Source organism: Python bivittatus, unplaced genomic scaffold (assembly GCF_059951505.1).
Source record: "Python bivittatus isolate LINGU-HERP-01145 unplaced genomic scaffold, Pbiv_v1 ctg000480_np1212, whole genome shotgun sequence".
Taxonomy (NCBI): domain Eukaryota; kingdom Metazoa; phylum Chordata; class Lepidosauria; order Squamata; family Pythonidae; genus Python; species Python bivittatus.
The window spans coordinates 32,725,507-32,743,795 of NW_028277075.1; the positions used below are offsets into that span (position 1 = coordinate 32,725,507).

Genomic DNA, 18,289 nt, shown 5'->3' on the forward strand with positions numbered 1-18,289 from the left:
GACAGACCTTGTGTACAACCTTCTAGACTCACAACTCCTGCTCGATGAACAGGTGCCAGTTGTGGCTAAGAGGGCTTTGCACAACTTCTGCCCTTTCCTGGACCATGAGGCTCTGCTAACAGTTACTCATGCCCTGGTCACTTCTAGAATGGATTACTATAACACATTCTACATGGGTCTGCCCTTGAAGAATATCTGGAAGCTTCAGCTGTTGCAGAATGCAGCTGCGTGGACAGTTATGTGCACCCCTAGGATGGCACATGTTATACCTCTGTTCTGCGAGCTGCATTGGCTGCCAGTTTGCGTCTGGGTTCAATTCAAGATGCTGGTTTTGACCTTTAAAGCCCTGCATATCCCATCAGGTCAAGCAGGAGGGGTATGCTGCGGGTCCTGCCTATTAAGGAGTTCCATATGGCGGGACCCAGACAGAATGCCTTTTCTGCTGTGGTCCTCACTTCTGGAACATCATTCCCCCTGAGGTGAGATTAGCCCCATCCCACCTTGCCTTCCAGAAAGCCCTCAAAGCGTGGTTCTTCCATCAACCCTGGGGGTTCCCATGGTGAGCCGGCAAGGTGATTGTGTAATGTCAAGTGATGGTTGTTCTCTCGCTATCTTGAGTTTTTATGCTTTATGTTTTTCTAGTTTTTTAAAATTTGTTCGAGTGTTTTATGGGTTTTATTGTTTTTATGCATTGTATGCTGCCCAGAGTCACATTTTATGAGATGGGCAGCTATATAAATTTGCTAAATAAATAAATAGTAATGTAGATAATACTCAAATCCTTTGGAACAAGAAAATTTGTTTCTTCTCTTGTGTGAAAGAACAAAGGACTGAGTGAAAATGAATAAATACACTTCCATAAAACTCATTTAATTAATTAATTTGTTCTAAGATGGCATTTTACACCTAAGGTTAAGTTTCAGCTATATTGTGCTGTGCTATTTTTGTTTTATTTTGCTTATGATATGATCTCTTCTTGAATGCACATTTTCTACCTCTGTAAAGAATATCTGCTTTGTGCTGAATTATTCAGAAGTTCTGACAAAGGAGAGCCAATGAACAGTTCCAACAACTTGTAGTGGTTAAGTTGTTGGAACTGTTTCTCTTCAGGATCTTCCAAGTTTCATAAATATATGAAATTGCCCCTCTAGGAGGTAATTAATGCTCAACATGAAAACAGGAGTATTAACATAGATTTTAAAAAATGAAAACAAAGGAATAACAAGTCCCTCCCATAAAAGGGCATTGATCTGTGCATGTCCCCATCTCTTTTTTTAAGCTTAACAAATGTTTCAAATCCAGCAGATAGACAGTGAAAACATTCCCCTAGGTCAGCAGCTTAGGGAGTCTTTTGGGAAAAAAGTTAATTAAAATATTGGGGGCAGGGAAAGATCTTCTCCATAGATAGTTCATAGTAACAAATGGCTAATTTAGGATTTTCTTGATCTGTTTTATATTGAGAGCGTATAATGTTTTAAGAATAATTAATTAAATAAGTTGATTTCTCTCAGCAATTTTCCAAACATTTTCTTGATTTGAACTCACATTACAAAATAAAATAACAGCAAAGAAAATATCATCTTTGGACTTGAATTACCAAGTGCAGTGTGTGAAAATGTGTCCAGTCATTTTGTAAATAAAATCATAAAATTCACTCTGAGTTGGAAGCTGGATGAGTGGGATCCAATGAAGTGATACAAATTACATCTTGCAATGTTACCTGGAAAGTTTTTGAGTCTATGGATTGTTAAGAAGTGGACAGAGTCCTCTAAAGAGGTGAGCATGACAATTTGTGAACATGACCGGCCATCCTGTCTAGTTAAAGTGGCATGGGAGGAAACTATGAGTTCTGTTTGGGCTGCAGTCAGCATCTCATTGCAAAAGGGAAGCATTCCAGTTGCCTTGAGAGAGATGCTGGTCTGCTCCCTCCTCAAGGCGCCTGCCTTGGATCCAACAATATTGGACAACTATCATTCTATATGCATCTTTCTTTTTGGAGAAACTGTTATGGACTCCTCTGATTCCACAGATTTGGAGACAGAAGAGGAGAACCTCACAGACTCTCAGCCTACCGTTCAATAGGCAACAGGATGTCAGACACTAGTGAGTAACTCACCACAGATGACCACTGATTTCAATAGCAAGGAGTCAGAGCCTGACCCTAGGAGAGTGTTAAGCCCTAATTCATGCCACCAGCTAAAGAGAGCAAAGCAGTAAAGGTCAGCACAGCTCAAGAGGAAGGGGCATTAACTCCTCTAATTAAGCATAGCCAGGAACTCTGGCTATATAGGAATGTGCTCCAGGTACTTCCTGCTCATTCTCCTGTGAACAGAGCCTGACTTTAGGACTGGCTTTTGTGGAACTCTCTGGTGCTTGACTGTCTTAAACTATTTTTGGTATTCCTGTTTCTGAACTTTATTGGCTACCAGCTTGCAGCACTAGGCATAATTACAAGGCAAAGAAACCTCTCTTAAATTCTTTGCTCTCTGGCTAAATAGCCACCCCCTATCTCTGCTTTAAGTTTTACAACACATCAATAAAAGGTCTCAGACTTGTAATTGCCATGGTTGCTGTCTGCGTCAGTTTAAAAGGAAGGTAGAGAAAGTAATGTGGCAACAATTTCAGTGCTCTGGAACAAAGAGATTATGTGGGCCCTTGATAGTCAGGATTCAAGCTGAGTTATAGAACAGAAACTGCACTGGTCTCCAAAACTCATCAATGAGGGCAATGGTTGAGAGCACACAAGGATCCTAGTCCTGCCAGACTCTTAGTGGTCTTTGATATTATCAACCGCAGCATCCTTCTGGGCTGGGAGTTTAAGGCACATTTTAAGGCACATTTATATGGAATAGTTGTTCATTTATAAGCCAGCTAATGTTGGGGTATTGCCAACTATTTGTAAACAGTCATTAAAATTCGATTAATAAAATACAATTGTCCATCCACTTTGCCTGTTACTATCTGACAACATCTTAACATAATTTTTCACTATGTATCTCTAGTGCTAATAAATAGTCACCTGAGCTGAACATCACAAAATGCTACTCCTGAATGGTCTGACACTTAACAGGGTTGCACATCTCTGTCCTTGTACATTAATTCCCCATCTTCATCTTCTGAGCAAATCCTGCCTAGAGCTGTACTTGCACATACAATATTGCTAACCTTATAATTTCTGCTATTCTTTAATGCAACTTTGGTTGTAATCTGTTTTGCAAGAACCATAATGAGCAAAGATACACATATGAATCTGTATAATCGTGACTTACAATGAAGTGACTTACAAGCTCTGAAAATAACAAAGCCTATAAATGCAGCAAATGCAACACGATTGCAGCACTCATGGAGTTAAAAGGAATACTGGAACAATTGCAACCATATTTCTGCTTATAACAGAGGAAGAATTTTTGGATCAAACATAGTAAGTTCTTGAACAGCAACTAAGAGGAAACAACTCTCTACAACGAAGAGATCCAAGTAGGTAAGCAAGCCCAAATAATTGAGAATGGAGAGAGACAATCAGAAAAAGAGATTAAGAATATATTCTAGATAAAAGAAACCCAGAAAGAAGCTTTCAGGTCCTCAGAAGAGGTGTTGACTCCTCAAGGAAGAAACAAGTGACTAGACTAAGCAGAAAAAATAAAGCTGAAGATCTGGGGGAGGGAGATACAGCCAAAGCCAAGAAAGGCAAAAATCACAGGAGGCAATTTATCAAAGAAGTTCAGAGCGGTGTTAGAAGAGACAAGAAGCAGTATTACAACATTTGTAAAGACGTTAAAGATGGAAGGAGACATGGGGAAAAAAGGAAAATTTTCCAAAAATTTCTGAACTACTAAGGAAGTTCCAACCTCAAATTTGTATATGGAGGGATATCAATAGACAGATAGTAACTGAAGAAGATAAAACAAAGATGGAAGGAGTATACTGAAATTTTGTACAAAAGACGTGACAACATCCAAGATACCCTAGATGATATTCCCTCTTTAGAATCTGTGGCTTCAAGTGGAATTCTCATTCATCTTGCCCAATCCATGGGCAAGGCTTGAAAATAAAAACAGTATTACCATTGAACCTGAAATAGAAATGTGGCCAAGAGAGTTTTGGTTTCTAGGATCATGATCTGCCTTATCTGGATGATGCACCTTTAGCATAACATGATTTGCTCTATACAAGAACCAGCTGAAGCATGGTAGCTTGATCAGTATGGTTTTAAAATTAATCCAGTGAGAAAGCCCAGAAAGATGAACTTCAGACAGGAACTTGTGCATTCCAAAAGTGAGAGAATAACACATTTAAACCAGGAACTTATTGTACTTATGATTGTAGCCTTTTGGAGAGGTAGTCCCAGCTAGGTATGGGTGGAACATCCTCAAAGTGGGGTTCTGTTCAAACCTGGATGGCAGTCACCATTATGGTGATACTGGGGAATTTCTGCTCAAACACATGGCATTTACTCTGTGGAGTTATGAAAGATTCCATTTTATCCTTTTTTTTTTTTTTTTTAATCTACTTGGAACTGCTGAATGAGATCATCCTAAGATTTAGACTAAAATGTGATCAGCATGTTGATGACACCTAGCTCTCTCTCTCCTTTTCATCAGATTCAGGTGAGGCAGTAAAACTGCTGAATCAGAGCCTGGATGTGGTAATGAACTGGATGAGTGCCAGCAAAATGAAGTTCAGTCCAGACAAGACAGACATGCAGACATGTCTTTGCGACTCCTTGTTCGAGTCCTTGCAACTACTGCTCGAGGAGCAAGTGGCAGTTGTGGCCAGGAGCGCCTATGCACAACTGTGAGTTGTGCGCCAGTTGTGCCCATTCTTGGACCATCGTGCCCTTCTTACAGTCACCCATGCCCTAGTCACCTCCCATTTGGACTATTGTAACACGCTCTACATGGGGCTGCCTTTGAAGAGTATCCGGAAGCTTCAATTGCTTCAAAATGCAATGGCCTGCATACTTCTGCGCAACTCTAGATTTGCACGTGCCCCCTCTTTTCCGGGAGCTACATTGGTTGCCAATTTGCTTCTGGGTCCAATTCAAGGTGCTGGTTATCACCTTTAAAGCCCTACATGGCTTGGGGCCTGATTATTTGAAGGACTGCCTTTCCCCAGTTACATCTATTCGGCCCATCCAAGTGAGCCGGCAGGGTATGCTGCGGGTCTATCTATGAGGGAAGTACATTTAATGGGACCACAAAAAAGGGTCTGTGGTGGCTCCCTCCCTATAGAATATCATTCCCCCAGAGATAAGACTGGCCCCCACCTTGATATTTTCCGGAATGCCCTGAAGACATGGTTTTGCCAGCAGGCCTGGGGACCCCAGGTTGATACGGAGCCGATCAAGTGGTTGATTTGTGATTGTAGCTACTGCAGGGGTGTGGGGGTTGATGGGCTTTCTATTGTGGATTTTAATTCTGTAAGCAGCCTGGAGTCACTGTGTGTGAATTGGGTGGCCATATACATTTGTTAAATAAATAAATAAAAATAAAATCTGTACAGAGGATGGAAGTTGAACCTGCTCTGCGTAGGACTGTGCTCCCCCATCATATCAGATTCATGGCTTGGGCATGTTTCTGGATCCACCTTTAACATTACAGGCATAAGTGACCTCAGTGGTATGAAGCATCTATCACCAGTTTATCCTGGTGCTCCAGCTTAGATATGGATAGCCCTGCAATGGTAATAGATGTCCTGGTAACTTCTCATTTAGAATACCATAATGCATTAAACAGGGAGCTGCCCTTGTAGATGGTCCACAAACTTCAGTTAGCACAAAATGCAATGGCAAGAATACTGACTGGAACTGGGTGATGGGTATGAATCCATTATACCAGTTCTTTATCATCTTTACCAGATTGCTGTATTTTCCAGACCCCAAATCAAGGTGTTAGTTTTAACTTATAAAAACCTTCATGGCTTGGGACCACAGAATCTGAAGGAATGCCCCTTCCCCTATTTTTGTTATTACAGCCTAAGATCCTCTTTAAAGGGTTGCTCCAGGTGCCCTCCCAAGCTGAGTTGGAGTGGGTGGCTATCCAGGAGTAGGCCTTTTCAGTGGCTACCCCCACTTCAGTGAAATCTAGTGGAATTTCTCTCCCCAGTGGAGGATATATAGTGCCATCTTTATTATTTTTCAACACCAGCAAAGAAACACATTCTGCAAGCCATGTGCTGGACTTGCAGTCAAAATTTTTGTATCTACATTTAACAAAGATATCGAACAATTTGACCAATTTTAGGGTCCTTACTTGGCTTTAATGTGACTGTTACATAGGTCTCATAACAATAATAATGGAAGGAGTACTTTTATAAAAGATTCATTACATATTTCCAACAATATATGAATCCGGCTTCTTCTATATTTTTGATACCATTCTATTGGAAACCCATCTGAACCACGGACCTTCCCGGTTTTCATAGTATGAACAGCATATAATATTTTGTGTAAAGTTAAATATGCAATTAAATCAAGCTTGAGAAATGTTTTGAAAATGTATTGCCATGAAGCATATATAACAGTCTGCCCTACATAAAAGCTTTAAAGTGTCCCAATCTTCAAACTTTTTGACTATTTATTTGAGAAAAAAAGACAATATTGTTGTTGGTATCAAACTGTAAATCTGTTATCAAACTGTGAATCCTTTAATAGTGAAAGACTGTAGTACTATCTTGTACCAATTCTAAAAAAACGATGTCTCTGGAGGAGGTACAATAGAAGCTATAGTACAATTACCAACCAATCAGTTAGGGATCGGGATATCCTAATCTGATCCAGAATACATACAATGAAGAGTTGAAAAAAAAGTATATTTTCATGAAGCTTCATTTCTAGAATCTGAAATAGAAATGGTCCAAAAATGGGCCATGATTTCCATGCCTTGGTAAGAACTTAAGTGACTGGGCAAGCTGTGGTTTCAGAAAACTTGTTGAATGAACAGATTAGTCGTCTCAGAGGCAGGGGCAGAGCCAGAGAGGATAGCCCATATCAGGGAATGAAATGAGCCATCAACCAAAAAGATCAACTACTTCCAGAAAGGCATCCAGGCCTTCTCTAATGTGAAGCCATCAAAACTCACAGAGAAGATAGGCAGTTTTGAATACTCCAGAATGCCCAATTGGCTGGCTACTGTGACAGAGCTTCAGCACTTTTTCCTGTAAGGAAACTGTAGCATGGTATTCCTTGTTTCCAGGGAAAGTGGAAGAAGGCAGAGCCCCCTGAAGATCCTCCATCAGCTTGTACATAAGGGTACTATTATTGCTGAGCATAAATTCAATCAGTTCAAAAAGGAGTCTCACAATTTGGGCCAGGTGGCCAACATTTTCCATGCTCAGAATATAAGTTTGAGGAGGGCTGTAAGGTAATAAGCATCCTGGCTTACACAATAAAGCATTAGTCTGCTTGTTCTGCAAGCATGAGAAGTGTGCTGTGCAGACATATACCATGAAGGTTTGTGAAATGCTTGTAAGAGTTCCAAATCCTTACAGTTATTTCAAACTTCTACTGATTATTTAAAAATGGTACCAATTCTGAAAGGCTTATCTAATGGCCAAAAGCTCTTGTTAAAAACATCATAGCTTCTGGCTAGTGGAGCTGCTGAGAAAAGAATGTGCAAGAAAGCTATCCCAAACTCTGCACCACACTGTGGAAACACTGTTCCACATCAGTCCAAATCAGAGAGACCATATGGCATAAAAGGGCAGATGCAAACAGGATAATGAGAATAGACTAAGAAGTGAATGCCGGTTTCAGCTGAAGAAAGGCTTGTTGTGATTCAGAATTCCACCTAAGGCAAAGCCCCTTCTTAGTAAAAGAAGTCAACGGTGCAGTCAGTGAACTAAGTTAGGAATAAATCTGCAGTAAAAATCGAGAAACCTAAAATATGTCCTTGATAATGTAGGTAGGCTCCCAACACCGAAAGGAGTCTATATTAGCTGAATCCATCAGATTCCTGTTGAGGAATCTGGCAGCACAAATAGCTCAATAATAGCAATTCAAAGGCACATTTCTCTAGTTTAGCATAGAGGCTGTAGTCACAAAAGAGTTAAAGGGCTGTTCAAACTTGATTAACTGTGAAGGACATGATTTGCAGAATAAATCAGCAAATAATCTAAATAAGCAATCAAGGCCACTCCAATCAATCCTGACTGAAATATTAGGTTTTAGCTAAAAATACTGGAAGAAGCCCCTTCATGGATCACTGCCTTGTCGTGGCGAAGGGGCTTGCGTAACTCAGTGAAGCCATGAGCTATACCGTGCAGGGCCACCCAAGATGGACAGGTCATGACAGAGAGTTCTGACAAAATGTGGTCCACTGGAGAAGGAAATGGCAACCCACTTATCCTTGCCAAGAAAACCCCATGGACAATGTTAAAAGGCTAAAAGATATGACGCTGGAAGATGAGCCCCTCAGGTCGGAAGGTATCCAATATGCTACTGGGGAAGAGCAGAGGGCAATTCCAAGTAGCTCCAGAAAGAGTGAAGCGGCTGGGCCAAAGCCGAAAGGACGTCCAGCTGTGGATGTATCTGGAAGCGAAAAGAAGGTCCGATGCTGTAAAGAACAATATTGTATAGGTACCTGGAATGTAAGATCTATGAACCAAGGCAAGCTGGATGTGGTCAAACATGAGATGACAAGATTGAACATCAACATCTTGGGAATCAGCGAACTGAAATGGATGGGAATGGGTGAATTTAATTCGGGTGACCATTATATCTACTACTGTGGGCAAGAACCCTTAGAAGAAATGGAGTAGCACTCATAGTCAGTAAGAGAGTGGGAAAGGCAGTAATGGGCTACAACCTCAAAAACGACAGAATGATCTCAGTGCATATCCAAGGCAAACCATTCAACATCACAGTAATCCAAGTCTATGCCCCAACCACTGATGCCGAAGAAGCTGAAGTTGACCGGTTCTATGAAGACCTACAACACCTTCTAGAACTAGCACCAAAAAAAGATGTCCTTTTCATCATAGGGGATTGGAATGCTAAAGTAGGAAGTCAAGGAGTAATCGGAATAACAGGCAAGTTTGGCCTTGGAGCACAAAATGAAGCAGGGCAAAGACTAATAGAATTCTGTCAAGAGAACAAGCTAGTCATAGCAAACACTGTTTTCCAACAACACAAGAGACTACTCTATACATGGACATCACCAGATGGTCAATACCGAAACCAGATTGATTACATACTTTGCAGCCAAAGATGGAGCAGCTCTATACAGACAGCAAAAGCAAGACCAGGAGCTGACTGTGGCTCAGATCATGAGCTTCTTACTGCAAAATTTAGGCTTAAATTGAAGAATGTAGGGAAAACTACTAGACCACTCAGGTATGACTTAGATCATATTCCTTGTGAGTACACAGTGAAGGTGATGAATAGATTTAGAGGATTAGATTTGGTAGACAGAGTGCCTGAAGAACTATGGACGGAGGTCTGTAACATTGTACAGGAGGCAGCAACTAAAACCATCCCAAGGAAAAAGAAATGCAAGAAAGCAAAATAGCTGTCTGATGAGGCTTTACAAATAGCTGTGGAAAGAAGGAATGTGAAAAGCAAGGGTGAAAGGGAAAGATATAAGCAACTGAATGCAGATTTCCAGAGAATAGCAAGGAGAGATAAGAAGGCCTTCTTAAATGAACAATGCAAAGAAATTGAGGAAAACAATAGAATGGGGAAGACTAGAGATCTCTTCAAGAAAATTGGAGATATCAAAGGAACGTTTAGTGCAAAGATGGGCATGATAAAGGACAAAAAGGCAGGGACCTAACAGAAGCAGAAGAGATTAAGAAGAGGTGGCAAGAATACACAGAAGAACTATACAAGAAAGATCTTAATGTCCCTGATGTCCACGCTGGTGTGATCACTGATCTTGAGCCAGACATCCTAGAGAGTGAAGTCAAGTGGGCCTTAGGAAGCATTGCTAACAACAAAGCTAGTGGAGATGACAGTATTCCAGCTGAGTTATTTAAAATACTAAAAGATGATGGTGTTAAAGTGCTGCACTCAATATGCCAGCAAGTTTGGAAAACGCAACAGTGGCCATGGGATTGGAAAAGGTCAGTTTACGTTCCAATTCCAAAGAAGGGCAATGCCAAAGAATGCTCAAACTATCACACAATTGCACTCATTTCACATGCTAGCAAGGTTATGCTCAAAATCCTACAAGCTAGGCTTCAGCAGTACGTGAACCGAGAACTACCAGATGTACAAGCTGGGTTTCGAAGAGGCAGAGGAACTAGAGAACAAATCACCAACATTCGCTGGATCATGGAGAAAGCACGAGAGTTCCAGAAAAACATCTACTTCTGCTTCATTGACTATGCAAAAGCCTTCGATTGTGTGGATCACAACAAACTGTGGCAAATTCTTAAAGAGATGCGAGTACCAGACCACCTTACCTGTCTCCTGAGAAATCTGTATGTGGGCCAAGAAGCAACAGTTAGAACCGGTCATGGAACAACCGATTGGTTCAAAATAGGGAAAGGTGTACGACAAGGCTGTATACTGTCACCCTGCTTATTTAACTTATATGCAGAGTACATCATGAGAAATGCCAGGCTGGAAGAATCACAAGCCGGAATTAAGATTGCAGGGAGAATCATCAACAACCTCAGATATGCAGACGATACCACCCTAATGGCAGAAATTGAAGAAGAACTAAAGAGCCTCTTGATGAGGGTGAAAGAGGAGAGTGCGAAAGCTGGCTTGAAACTCAACATTAAAAAAACTAAGATCATGGCATCTGGACCCATCAATTCCTGGCAAATAGAAGGGGTAGAAATGGAAGCAGTAACAGACTTCATTTATTTGGGCTCCAAGATCACCGCAGACGGAGACTGCAGCCATGAAATTAAAAGACGCTTGCTCCTTGGGAGGAAAGCTATGGGAAGCCTAGATAGCATATTAAAAAGCAGAGACGTCACCTTGCCGACAAAGATCCGCATAGTCAAAGCTATGGTTTTTCCAGTAGTAATGTATGGCTGTGAGAGCTGGACCATAAAGAAGGCTGAGCGCCGAAGAATTGATGCCTTTGAACTGTGGTGCTGGAGAAGACTCTTGAGAGTCCCCTGGACTGCTAGGAGGTCAAACCAGTCAGTCTTAAAGGAAATCAACCCTGATTACTCATTGGAAGGATTGATAATGAAGCTCAAGCTCAGATACTTTGGTCACCTAATGCGAAGAGAGATCTCTTTGGAGAAGACCCTGATGCTGGGAAAGATTGAAGGCAAAAGGAGAAGAGGACGGCAGAGGATGAGATGGTTAGATAGCATCACTGAAGCAATGAGCATGAAACTGAGCAAACTCAGGGAGGCAGTGAAGGACAGGAAGGCCTGGCGCAATATGGTTCATGGGGTCACGAAGAGTCGGACACGACTTAACGACTAAACAACAACTGGAAGAAGAAATTATAAAGTAGTCAAAGAAATGAAATCCTTCATTTTTTTTCATGTGCTATGTAAGTATGACTCTATAAAATAATAAATGCATTTGTTATACAATAGAAGAAACCTTATTTCAAAGATGACATATTTTATATCCCCTTCATTAAAAAAAAATGAGAGGCTACTATGTTAGTATGGATCATTTATCCATCCATGCCAGTGTTCTAGACTAATTTTAGTTAATAATTCAGTACAATTCTAATTTTCAACTTCTATTTTTTGCCACCTGTATATCCCTTTATTCTACTGTCTAATTTTATAGCAATCCCACTTCTAGAAAGGAGGTTAATGGCATGTATTGAAAAACAACTCATTTTATTTCCTGTGATTTTTTCCCCCCTTTTGGTTAAACATTCTAACTTTTCCAGCTTTTCCCTATAGTGTTGGCTTTCTAAATTCTTTGTCCTTTGTATTCTATAGATTCCCCTCCCCTCTTAATTTTTAAATCTTTATTGGGTAGGAATGTATTAAGTTAGGGGAAAGAATCTTAAAAGTATGTTGGCCTTTTATAGTACATATTACATTAGTATGAAAGTAACACTAAATTATGATTCACTGTGATGCGAATGAGTATTGGGTGTGAGTCCTTCCCATTCCCTTCTCCTTTGGTGTGGTTGCAAGAAAGAGATCAGAAGTTTTCATTTCCATTTTCAATTAACCAGGGCAGACTTGTTCATTTAAACATCTCCCTACTTGGTTCCTATCACACATAAAGCAGGAAGGATTGTTTTTAAGACAGAGTTGTGGGAAACTGAGCCCTTTCTTTGCAGTTTACCTCTATATCAACCCTTCTCCGGGCAGTCTTCCCACAAAACAGTACATGCTTTTAATTTGGGTAGATAAAATGGTAAAAAGTTTTCTTGTATTGTACGATTTCAGATGTAGCTACAGGCTCCCTTGAATGAATGCTGTCCATATGCAAATTCTCTTTGCATATTTTTCGAAAACCAAATTACAGTATGTTCTTTAAGCTCAGTGACAGAATTGCATGAAATACTAGTTCACAGAGATAAATAAAGGCTTGAACTTAAAAACAGTGGATAGTAATTGGTTTACTGAACAAGAAGCTGTAGTTTATGTAAGTCTGTTACAAGTATATATTCTGATAAAAAGGTACAGGACACAGATGTTCTAAATATCTTCAGTGTATTTACAGGAAAGAAATAGTAATAATAAACACTAATATTGTACAAACATCTGGCCAACTTCCCTCCCCCCAGTTATTTATGATTAAAGTTCATGCTTTTGCTTTTAGTTCCACCTTAGACAAGAAACCAGCTGAGTGACCTTGGGCCAGTCACTCTTTCTCAGCCCTGGAAAGGAGGCAATGGCAAACCACTTCTGAAAAACCTTGCCAAGAAAACTGCAGGGACTTGTCCAGGCAGTCACCAGGAGTCAATGCTGACTCAAAGGCACTGCCCCCAAAAAACCCTTAAAATACTTGAAAGTGTTCAGGTAGAAAGCATTTTGTGTAAAGAAGGTATTATTTTCTACAGAAACAAGTGGTTACTAATATAGGTTTTTTTTACATCTAAAACATTCCTAAAGCCTATTAACTATCCATCAAAAATAGTGAGTTATCTTTAAATGAAAACATGAACCAAACCATGCTTTGTTCAATTAATGAAATGTTCTGTCTTCACACAACATGCCGAATCACAAACTTACCACATGGAATAGATTTGCACAATACACTAGGCAAAAATGAGATGGGTCACTGTATGGTTCAGTGTGTCATGTGCATTCAGCTATTTTCCATTTTTCTTCATGGGTATTATGCATAATTGTCTACAGGTGTGTCCCCTTAAAAATAAAGAATGACAACCATTACTTACCTATCAAATATTCCTGATGAAGCAAAAGACTGGCTCTCTTCAAACCACTCAGGAGGGACAGGCAAATTAATACATTAACTGGAGTTACCATGGACGCAATTCCTGACTTGTCTACTTGCACTAACTAAACTAAAGTCCTCATTAGTACCCTAACATACTTCAAGCACTCAGAGATTTTGTTGGGCTGATGGGTGGTCCCTTTAATAGTAATAGTCACCTTTCACATTACAGCAGTGGGAAGCTCTGTTAAGGAGGGGGGTAGGAGACCGAATCCAGGGTAACTTCAGAAATTGTAAAGGGGGTTTAGAGGACTGCGGGCATCAGCAAAAACTGTTTGTACTTAGAGACCTTGCCTTTACATGCTCCACAGAAGCCAAACCAGACAGGAATCCTCTTAGTGTGCCAGGAATGGAAAAGACGTGCCTTGCAGCATACTCACTCTATGCTAGTGGGACAGGCATGTGCACATGAATGAAAAAGAGAAGATGGAGTAGGATTCAGCAATTACAAAGCCAAACTCTTCCAATAAGGATATGCTAAGACTACTAGAGCTCAGGTGCTACTGCTCTGAACACAGACTCAATTGAGCATTGTCTCCGGTATAATTATATTTAGACATGTGTGCCAAAATTCAAAAACCTTTTAAACACCCCTTAGAAAACCTTTGGGCTTTTTCAAACATAGAAAAAAATCCTGGGATGTTATGCTAATTTCTAAATAGAAACCAACCACAACATTGGATCACTACGCCTACTGAAAAAGAGATACTGAAAACACATGTGCGAGTAAGAGAACCTTCTGTTCCAGGGAAGGGCAGAATGTTTTCAAACAGACTTATTCTGTGATTAGGTACCACCTCTGGCTCTCAATGGAGAGCACTGCAGGATGTCTCACCTTATTAAAGGTGCATGAACTGTAGTTCCTTGATTTGAATGGCTTTTCATTACATTGAAAGTCCCTTCATATACCATGCTACTTATTTCCTGACATGGATAACCAGCATATTGAAATACACCTCCTTTCTTAAAAGGAAAGAAATATATTGAATGGATGAAAGCATTTTTATGAACCTAGTCAAAGGAGACAAACTATTTTGAAACTAAACAAAAAGACAAAGTTTTACTTAAAGGCAGTAATAAAAAGCTGTATTATTTCAAAAGTTTGGAAATAATGCCATTTTAGTAAATACAAACTCAGAAATAATATCCATTAGCTTTGGGGGGGGGGGTTTAACTGTCTACTTGACAAGAAGATGGTAAAAAAGCACATCTACATTTAAACATTAATTTTAACCAAGAGACCAAACCAGAATTTTAAATAAATAATCATTTGGTTAATAAGATCATTTTTTCTTCAGTTAATGAACTTGGAAGAAAATCAGTAATAACTTTTTGTTATTCTCCCCCAACCATTTCACTACTGAACTACATATTTAATAAAAATAATAATAATAATCAGGAATTGCAGCAATGAAGTGGCTTCTGGTTCTTTTCAAGTCATGTATTTTAACAGCAATAGTTATGAAGTTGCGGTAAGTGTTTTGTAACACTATTATTTCCATGGCCAGATTTTAACAATAAAAAAGCTAAGCTTCCAAAGTTAAAAACATTTCCTTTTCTGACTAAAGTTGAAATGCTATCAAATTACCTATATGTAAGTCACTATGAACTCAGTGTTGTTTACTTTAGACAAGTAATTTACTTTAGGTATATAGGACCATGACCTATATGTTATATAAACACACACGGAATACAAAGGTTGATGTGGTACTGTACAGTATTATTTAGTTATTTTTAAAGTTACATTTATTTATTTTATTTTTTATTTATTTATGCAATTTATCTAGCATCTCAATCCTCATGGACTCTAGGCAGTTTACAGATGGGTTAGGCAACTTGGAGTACACTGCAAGCTTGTAGTACACTATAAGCTTGTATTGTGCCCTTGCCTCTTTTTCTATGCAAGCATATTCCTGTTTTTCTTTCAATTCTGAAACTAATTATGGTTAACATTGTATGCATAGTGATCTTAATACTAACTGTGCTTCAGGGAAAGCACTATTTGGTAGGTGTCAGTCCTACTAGTTAGACCAGACCAGGAAATCAACAGGAAGGCTAAAACTTATTTTACTGAGATTGGCTATAATAACAGAATCCTGCAAGTCTGATTCTGCTGTATCTCCTCTCCCTACTTATACTCCAGTGAATTAGGGAGGCGTCTGCCCAAGCCACTTCTAAACATTATCTTGATGCCCTGGATTTTAAAATGTTTCAGTTCTTTTTGCCTAGGTAACAGTTCCTGCATATTTCTGTCAAGGTCATCTTCCTTATTCTCTACAGTAGGTCATCCCTAACATGTTCAATGAAAATATAGGGACAAAGACATAAAACTACTTAATTACAGGACTGTTTCATGCCACTCAATATCAGAGGAGGGAAAAAAAGCAAAACATATGCAAGCATATACATTCCCATGCACTGTTTCTAGTCATCAAACTATCCACACACATCTTGCTGGCTGTAATTGAAAGGTTTGCTGCAGCCTAAAAAAAAAAAACAGCCCTCATGTAAACAACAATTGCTGCTTCTATATGGTCTTCTTTTTATTCACTTATATACACAGCATGAAGCCCCTAGGCTCACTGCCAAGCTCCTACAGTTTTATCTTAGACCTTCCTAACATGCCTTTACTATTTAGCTTTCAAGCCTGGAACACAGCCTCAATGCTGTCAGGATAGGTATTCACTCATATTTGGAAGCTTTAGGAACCACAATATCCACTGTTGCTGCCAAGTCTGCCTCCCCACATTTTGGGAGAGGAGTGGAATTTAATCCCCAGTGTTTAATTAGCTTCCAGAGGTAACTGGACACAGCAACTTCAACTGCCTTGGGAAGCTTAAGAATAGAGCAAAAAATGCTTTGGAGATACTTAAGTGTCACTATTTCTGAAATACATCATAACATTGGATGCAGTCAACAGGTTAAAAGACATGCTTACCAAAGTGGATACCATTCACATTTGTGGACCTCTGTGGCAAGGATACTTGATCTCATTCCTCCTTTTTGTTGACAGTACTGGGATTGGATTATTAGCTTTGCACAATCCCTCAACTTTGGCCATGTGTCCTAGGGTTGCTGGGAATTATAGCAACATCAGCAATATCTGGAGTGCCACAGGCTGTGTCCTCCTACTCTAAGTCGTATGAATTTATCACCATGAAGACATGGTATTTATCAACTGTAATCAACATGGGCCTCACTGCTGATGTCCCATATCTTCTAGTTTGACAAATACTATTTAAAGTTTCAGCAGAGACAAACCATTTTTCAAAATTCAAACAAAAACATTATAATCTTTTTCCACTGGCCATGCTAGTTAGGAATTTTGGGAATTCTAATCTAAGATAACTGGAGGGCACTAGACAGAAGGAGGCTGGTGTAGACTATTGCTCACAAGCCTCTTTTAGTTTTTTTTCTTACCGTCTTTCTAATAGGTCAAAGAAACAACAGGAAACTAGGTCAGTTACTTAATACCTTGATCTCTCAAATCAAAGGTTGCACGATTTTGCTGTGTTGAATTATGGACCCCTATATATAAAAACAAAGAGAAAAAGAAACAAAGGGAAAAAGAAAGAGTTTTAAAAAGCAGGAATCCTTTGATCAGAACAGCATAGTACAGCCAGCTGTAACTCAAGCTGGCCATTCTTACATGGCAGGATTTAAGAACTACCCCTGCCAGGCAAAGCCCTATTAAAAAACAATGGCTGTTTGAAAAGGATAAGCAAACTGATATGGATATAATAGGCCACATATAGTGCACCCTTTCTACTCTGAAATAAAGCATTTTAGAGTTATGAGTTGGGAAATCCAGTATGCTGGAAGACTGCAGGCCTATCATATAAAGGGCTAAGTAGCCATGGAGAAATGTTTGGAGGTAGCACAAGGAAAGGAAAAAGTAGTTCACAGCAAAGTTAAGAATTCACGTTTAAGAGTTGCATGATGTTCCATATACACCTTATCGTTGCAGTGCTGTATAACTAACACAGACATCCAGCCTCCACATTACTATCAGGACTGAAACTTAACTGTAAGAAAACTGTGGAAGATAATCTTATGATCAGAGCCCAAATTAAATCATATTACATTCCCAAGAGTATCAACTTGCTCTAGTTTTCAAAAAATGTCACTGTAGCCAAAGCTTCACTGACTACAGGAAAAGTAAAGGAAAAAAACCCCACTATTATTCACTCCAAAGGTAAGCTGAGCCTGTACAGCTTCATGCCTCAATTTCCTCTCTCCCTCCACCCCTGCCCCACACCCTAGGAGAGAATGAAGATAACATTAACTCATAGACTTGGATTGTGAGAGCAATTCCTTGTCTGGATTTCTGTCAAGGATTAGGGAAAAACTATTAACAGAGACACAGTAAAATGTCTTGGTTTTCTTTCCAGTAAGTGATCCAAAGAGAAATGTAGTATTGTATCATTTTACAGGTGAAACATTAGCTATATGATAGGTTGCAATCTGTTACGATCCACCGCCACTATTTTGTAATGCAATACAGCTGGATAGATCTCCCCAAGGGTAGATTCTGCTGCAACATTTTTCTTCTACAGACAAAGACTCATTAACTATGTTACGCTGCAATGCAAAATCCATGTGGGGGAAATAGGTATATGGAAGAGAAAACAGAAATACTCCTAATTATGAATTCTTTATGTAAAACCCATGTGTATTCTGCATTCCATTGTGACAGTTATCACATTTATTTATTTCTCCACAAGGAAAAGTATGATGCTGAAATGAGTTTTCAGTTTACTACCACTTAATTTTGCACAGAAAATTGACCAGTATTAGAAAATAATGACTGTTTCTAAAACACAACTTATACATTTTCACTCAATGCTGTACTGTGACCTTGGGTTCTTTTTCATTTATCATGGCATGTGTTTGCTACATTTCGGAAAATGTTTAGAGCTTAAAGAGAAAAATAAAAAATTCACTATAATC

General features: G+C 39.4%; 1 protein-coding gene across 6 annotated transcripts in view; it reads right to left on the reverse strand.

Annotated features, from left to right (window-relative positions):
• CSTPP1 (centriolar satellite-associated tubulin polyglutamylase complex regulator 1) overlaps positions 1-18,289 on the reverse strand; it is a 167,191-nt gene that overhangs the window by 111,343 nt on the left and 37,559 nt on the right. For 2 of the 6 annotated variants that reach the window (XM_088145693.1, XM_088145694.1), the window contains exons 3-4: positions 16,760-16,867; positions 13,114-13,248 (exon numbers count right to left, since the gene is read on the reverse strand). The exons of 2 other annotated variants lie outside the window; for them this stretch is intronic. In XM_088145693.1, the coding sequence (XP_088001819.1) occupies positions 13,114-13,118 (5 nt within the window). In that variant the 5' untranslated portion in view covers positions 13,119-13,248; positions 16,760-16,867. The remainder of the gene's footprint in view (positions 1-13,113; positions 13,249-16,759; positions 16,868-18,289) is intronic. 2 more of the 6 variants (XM_088145695.1, XM_088145696.1) reach the window with 2 other exon arrangements.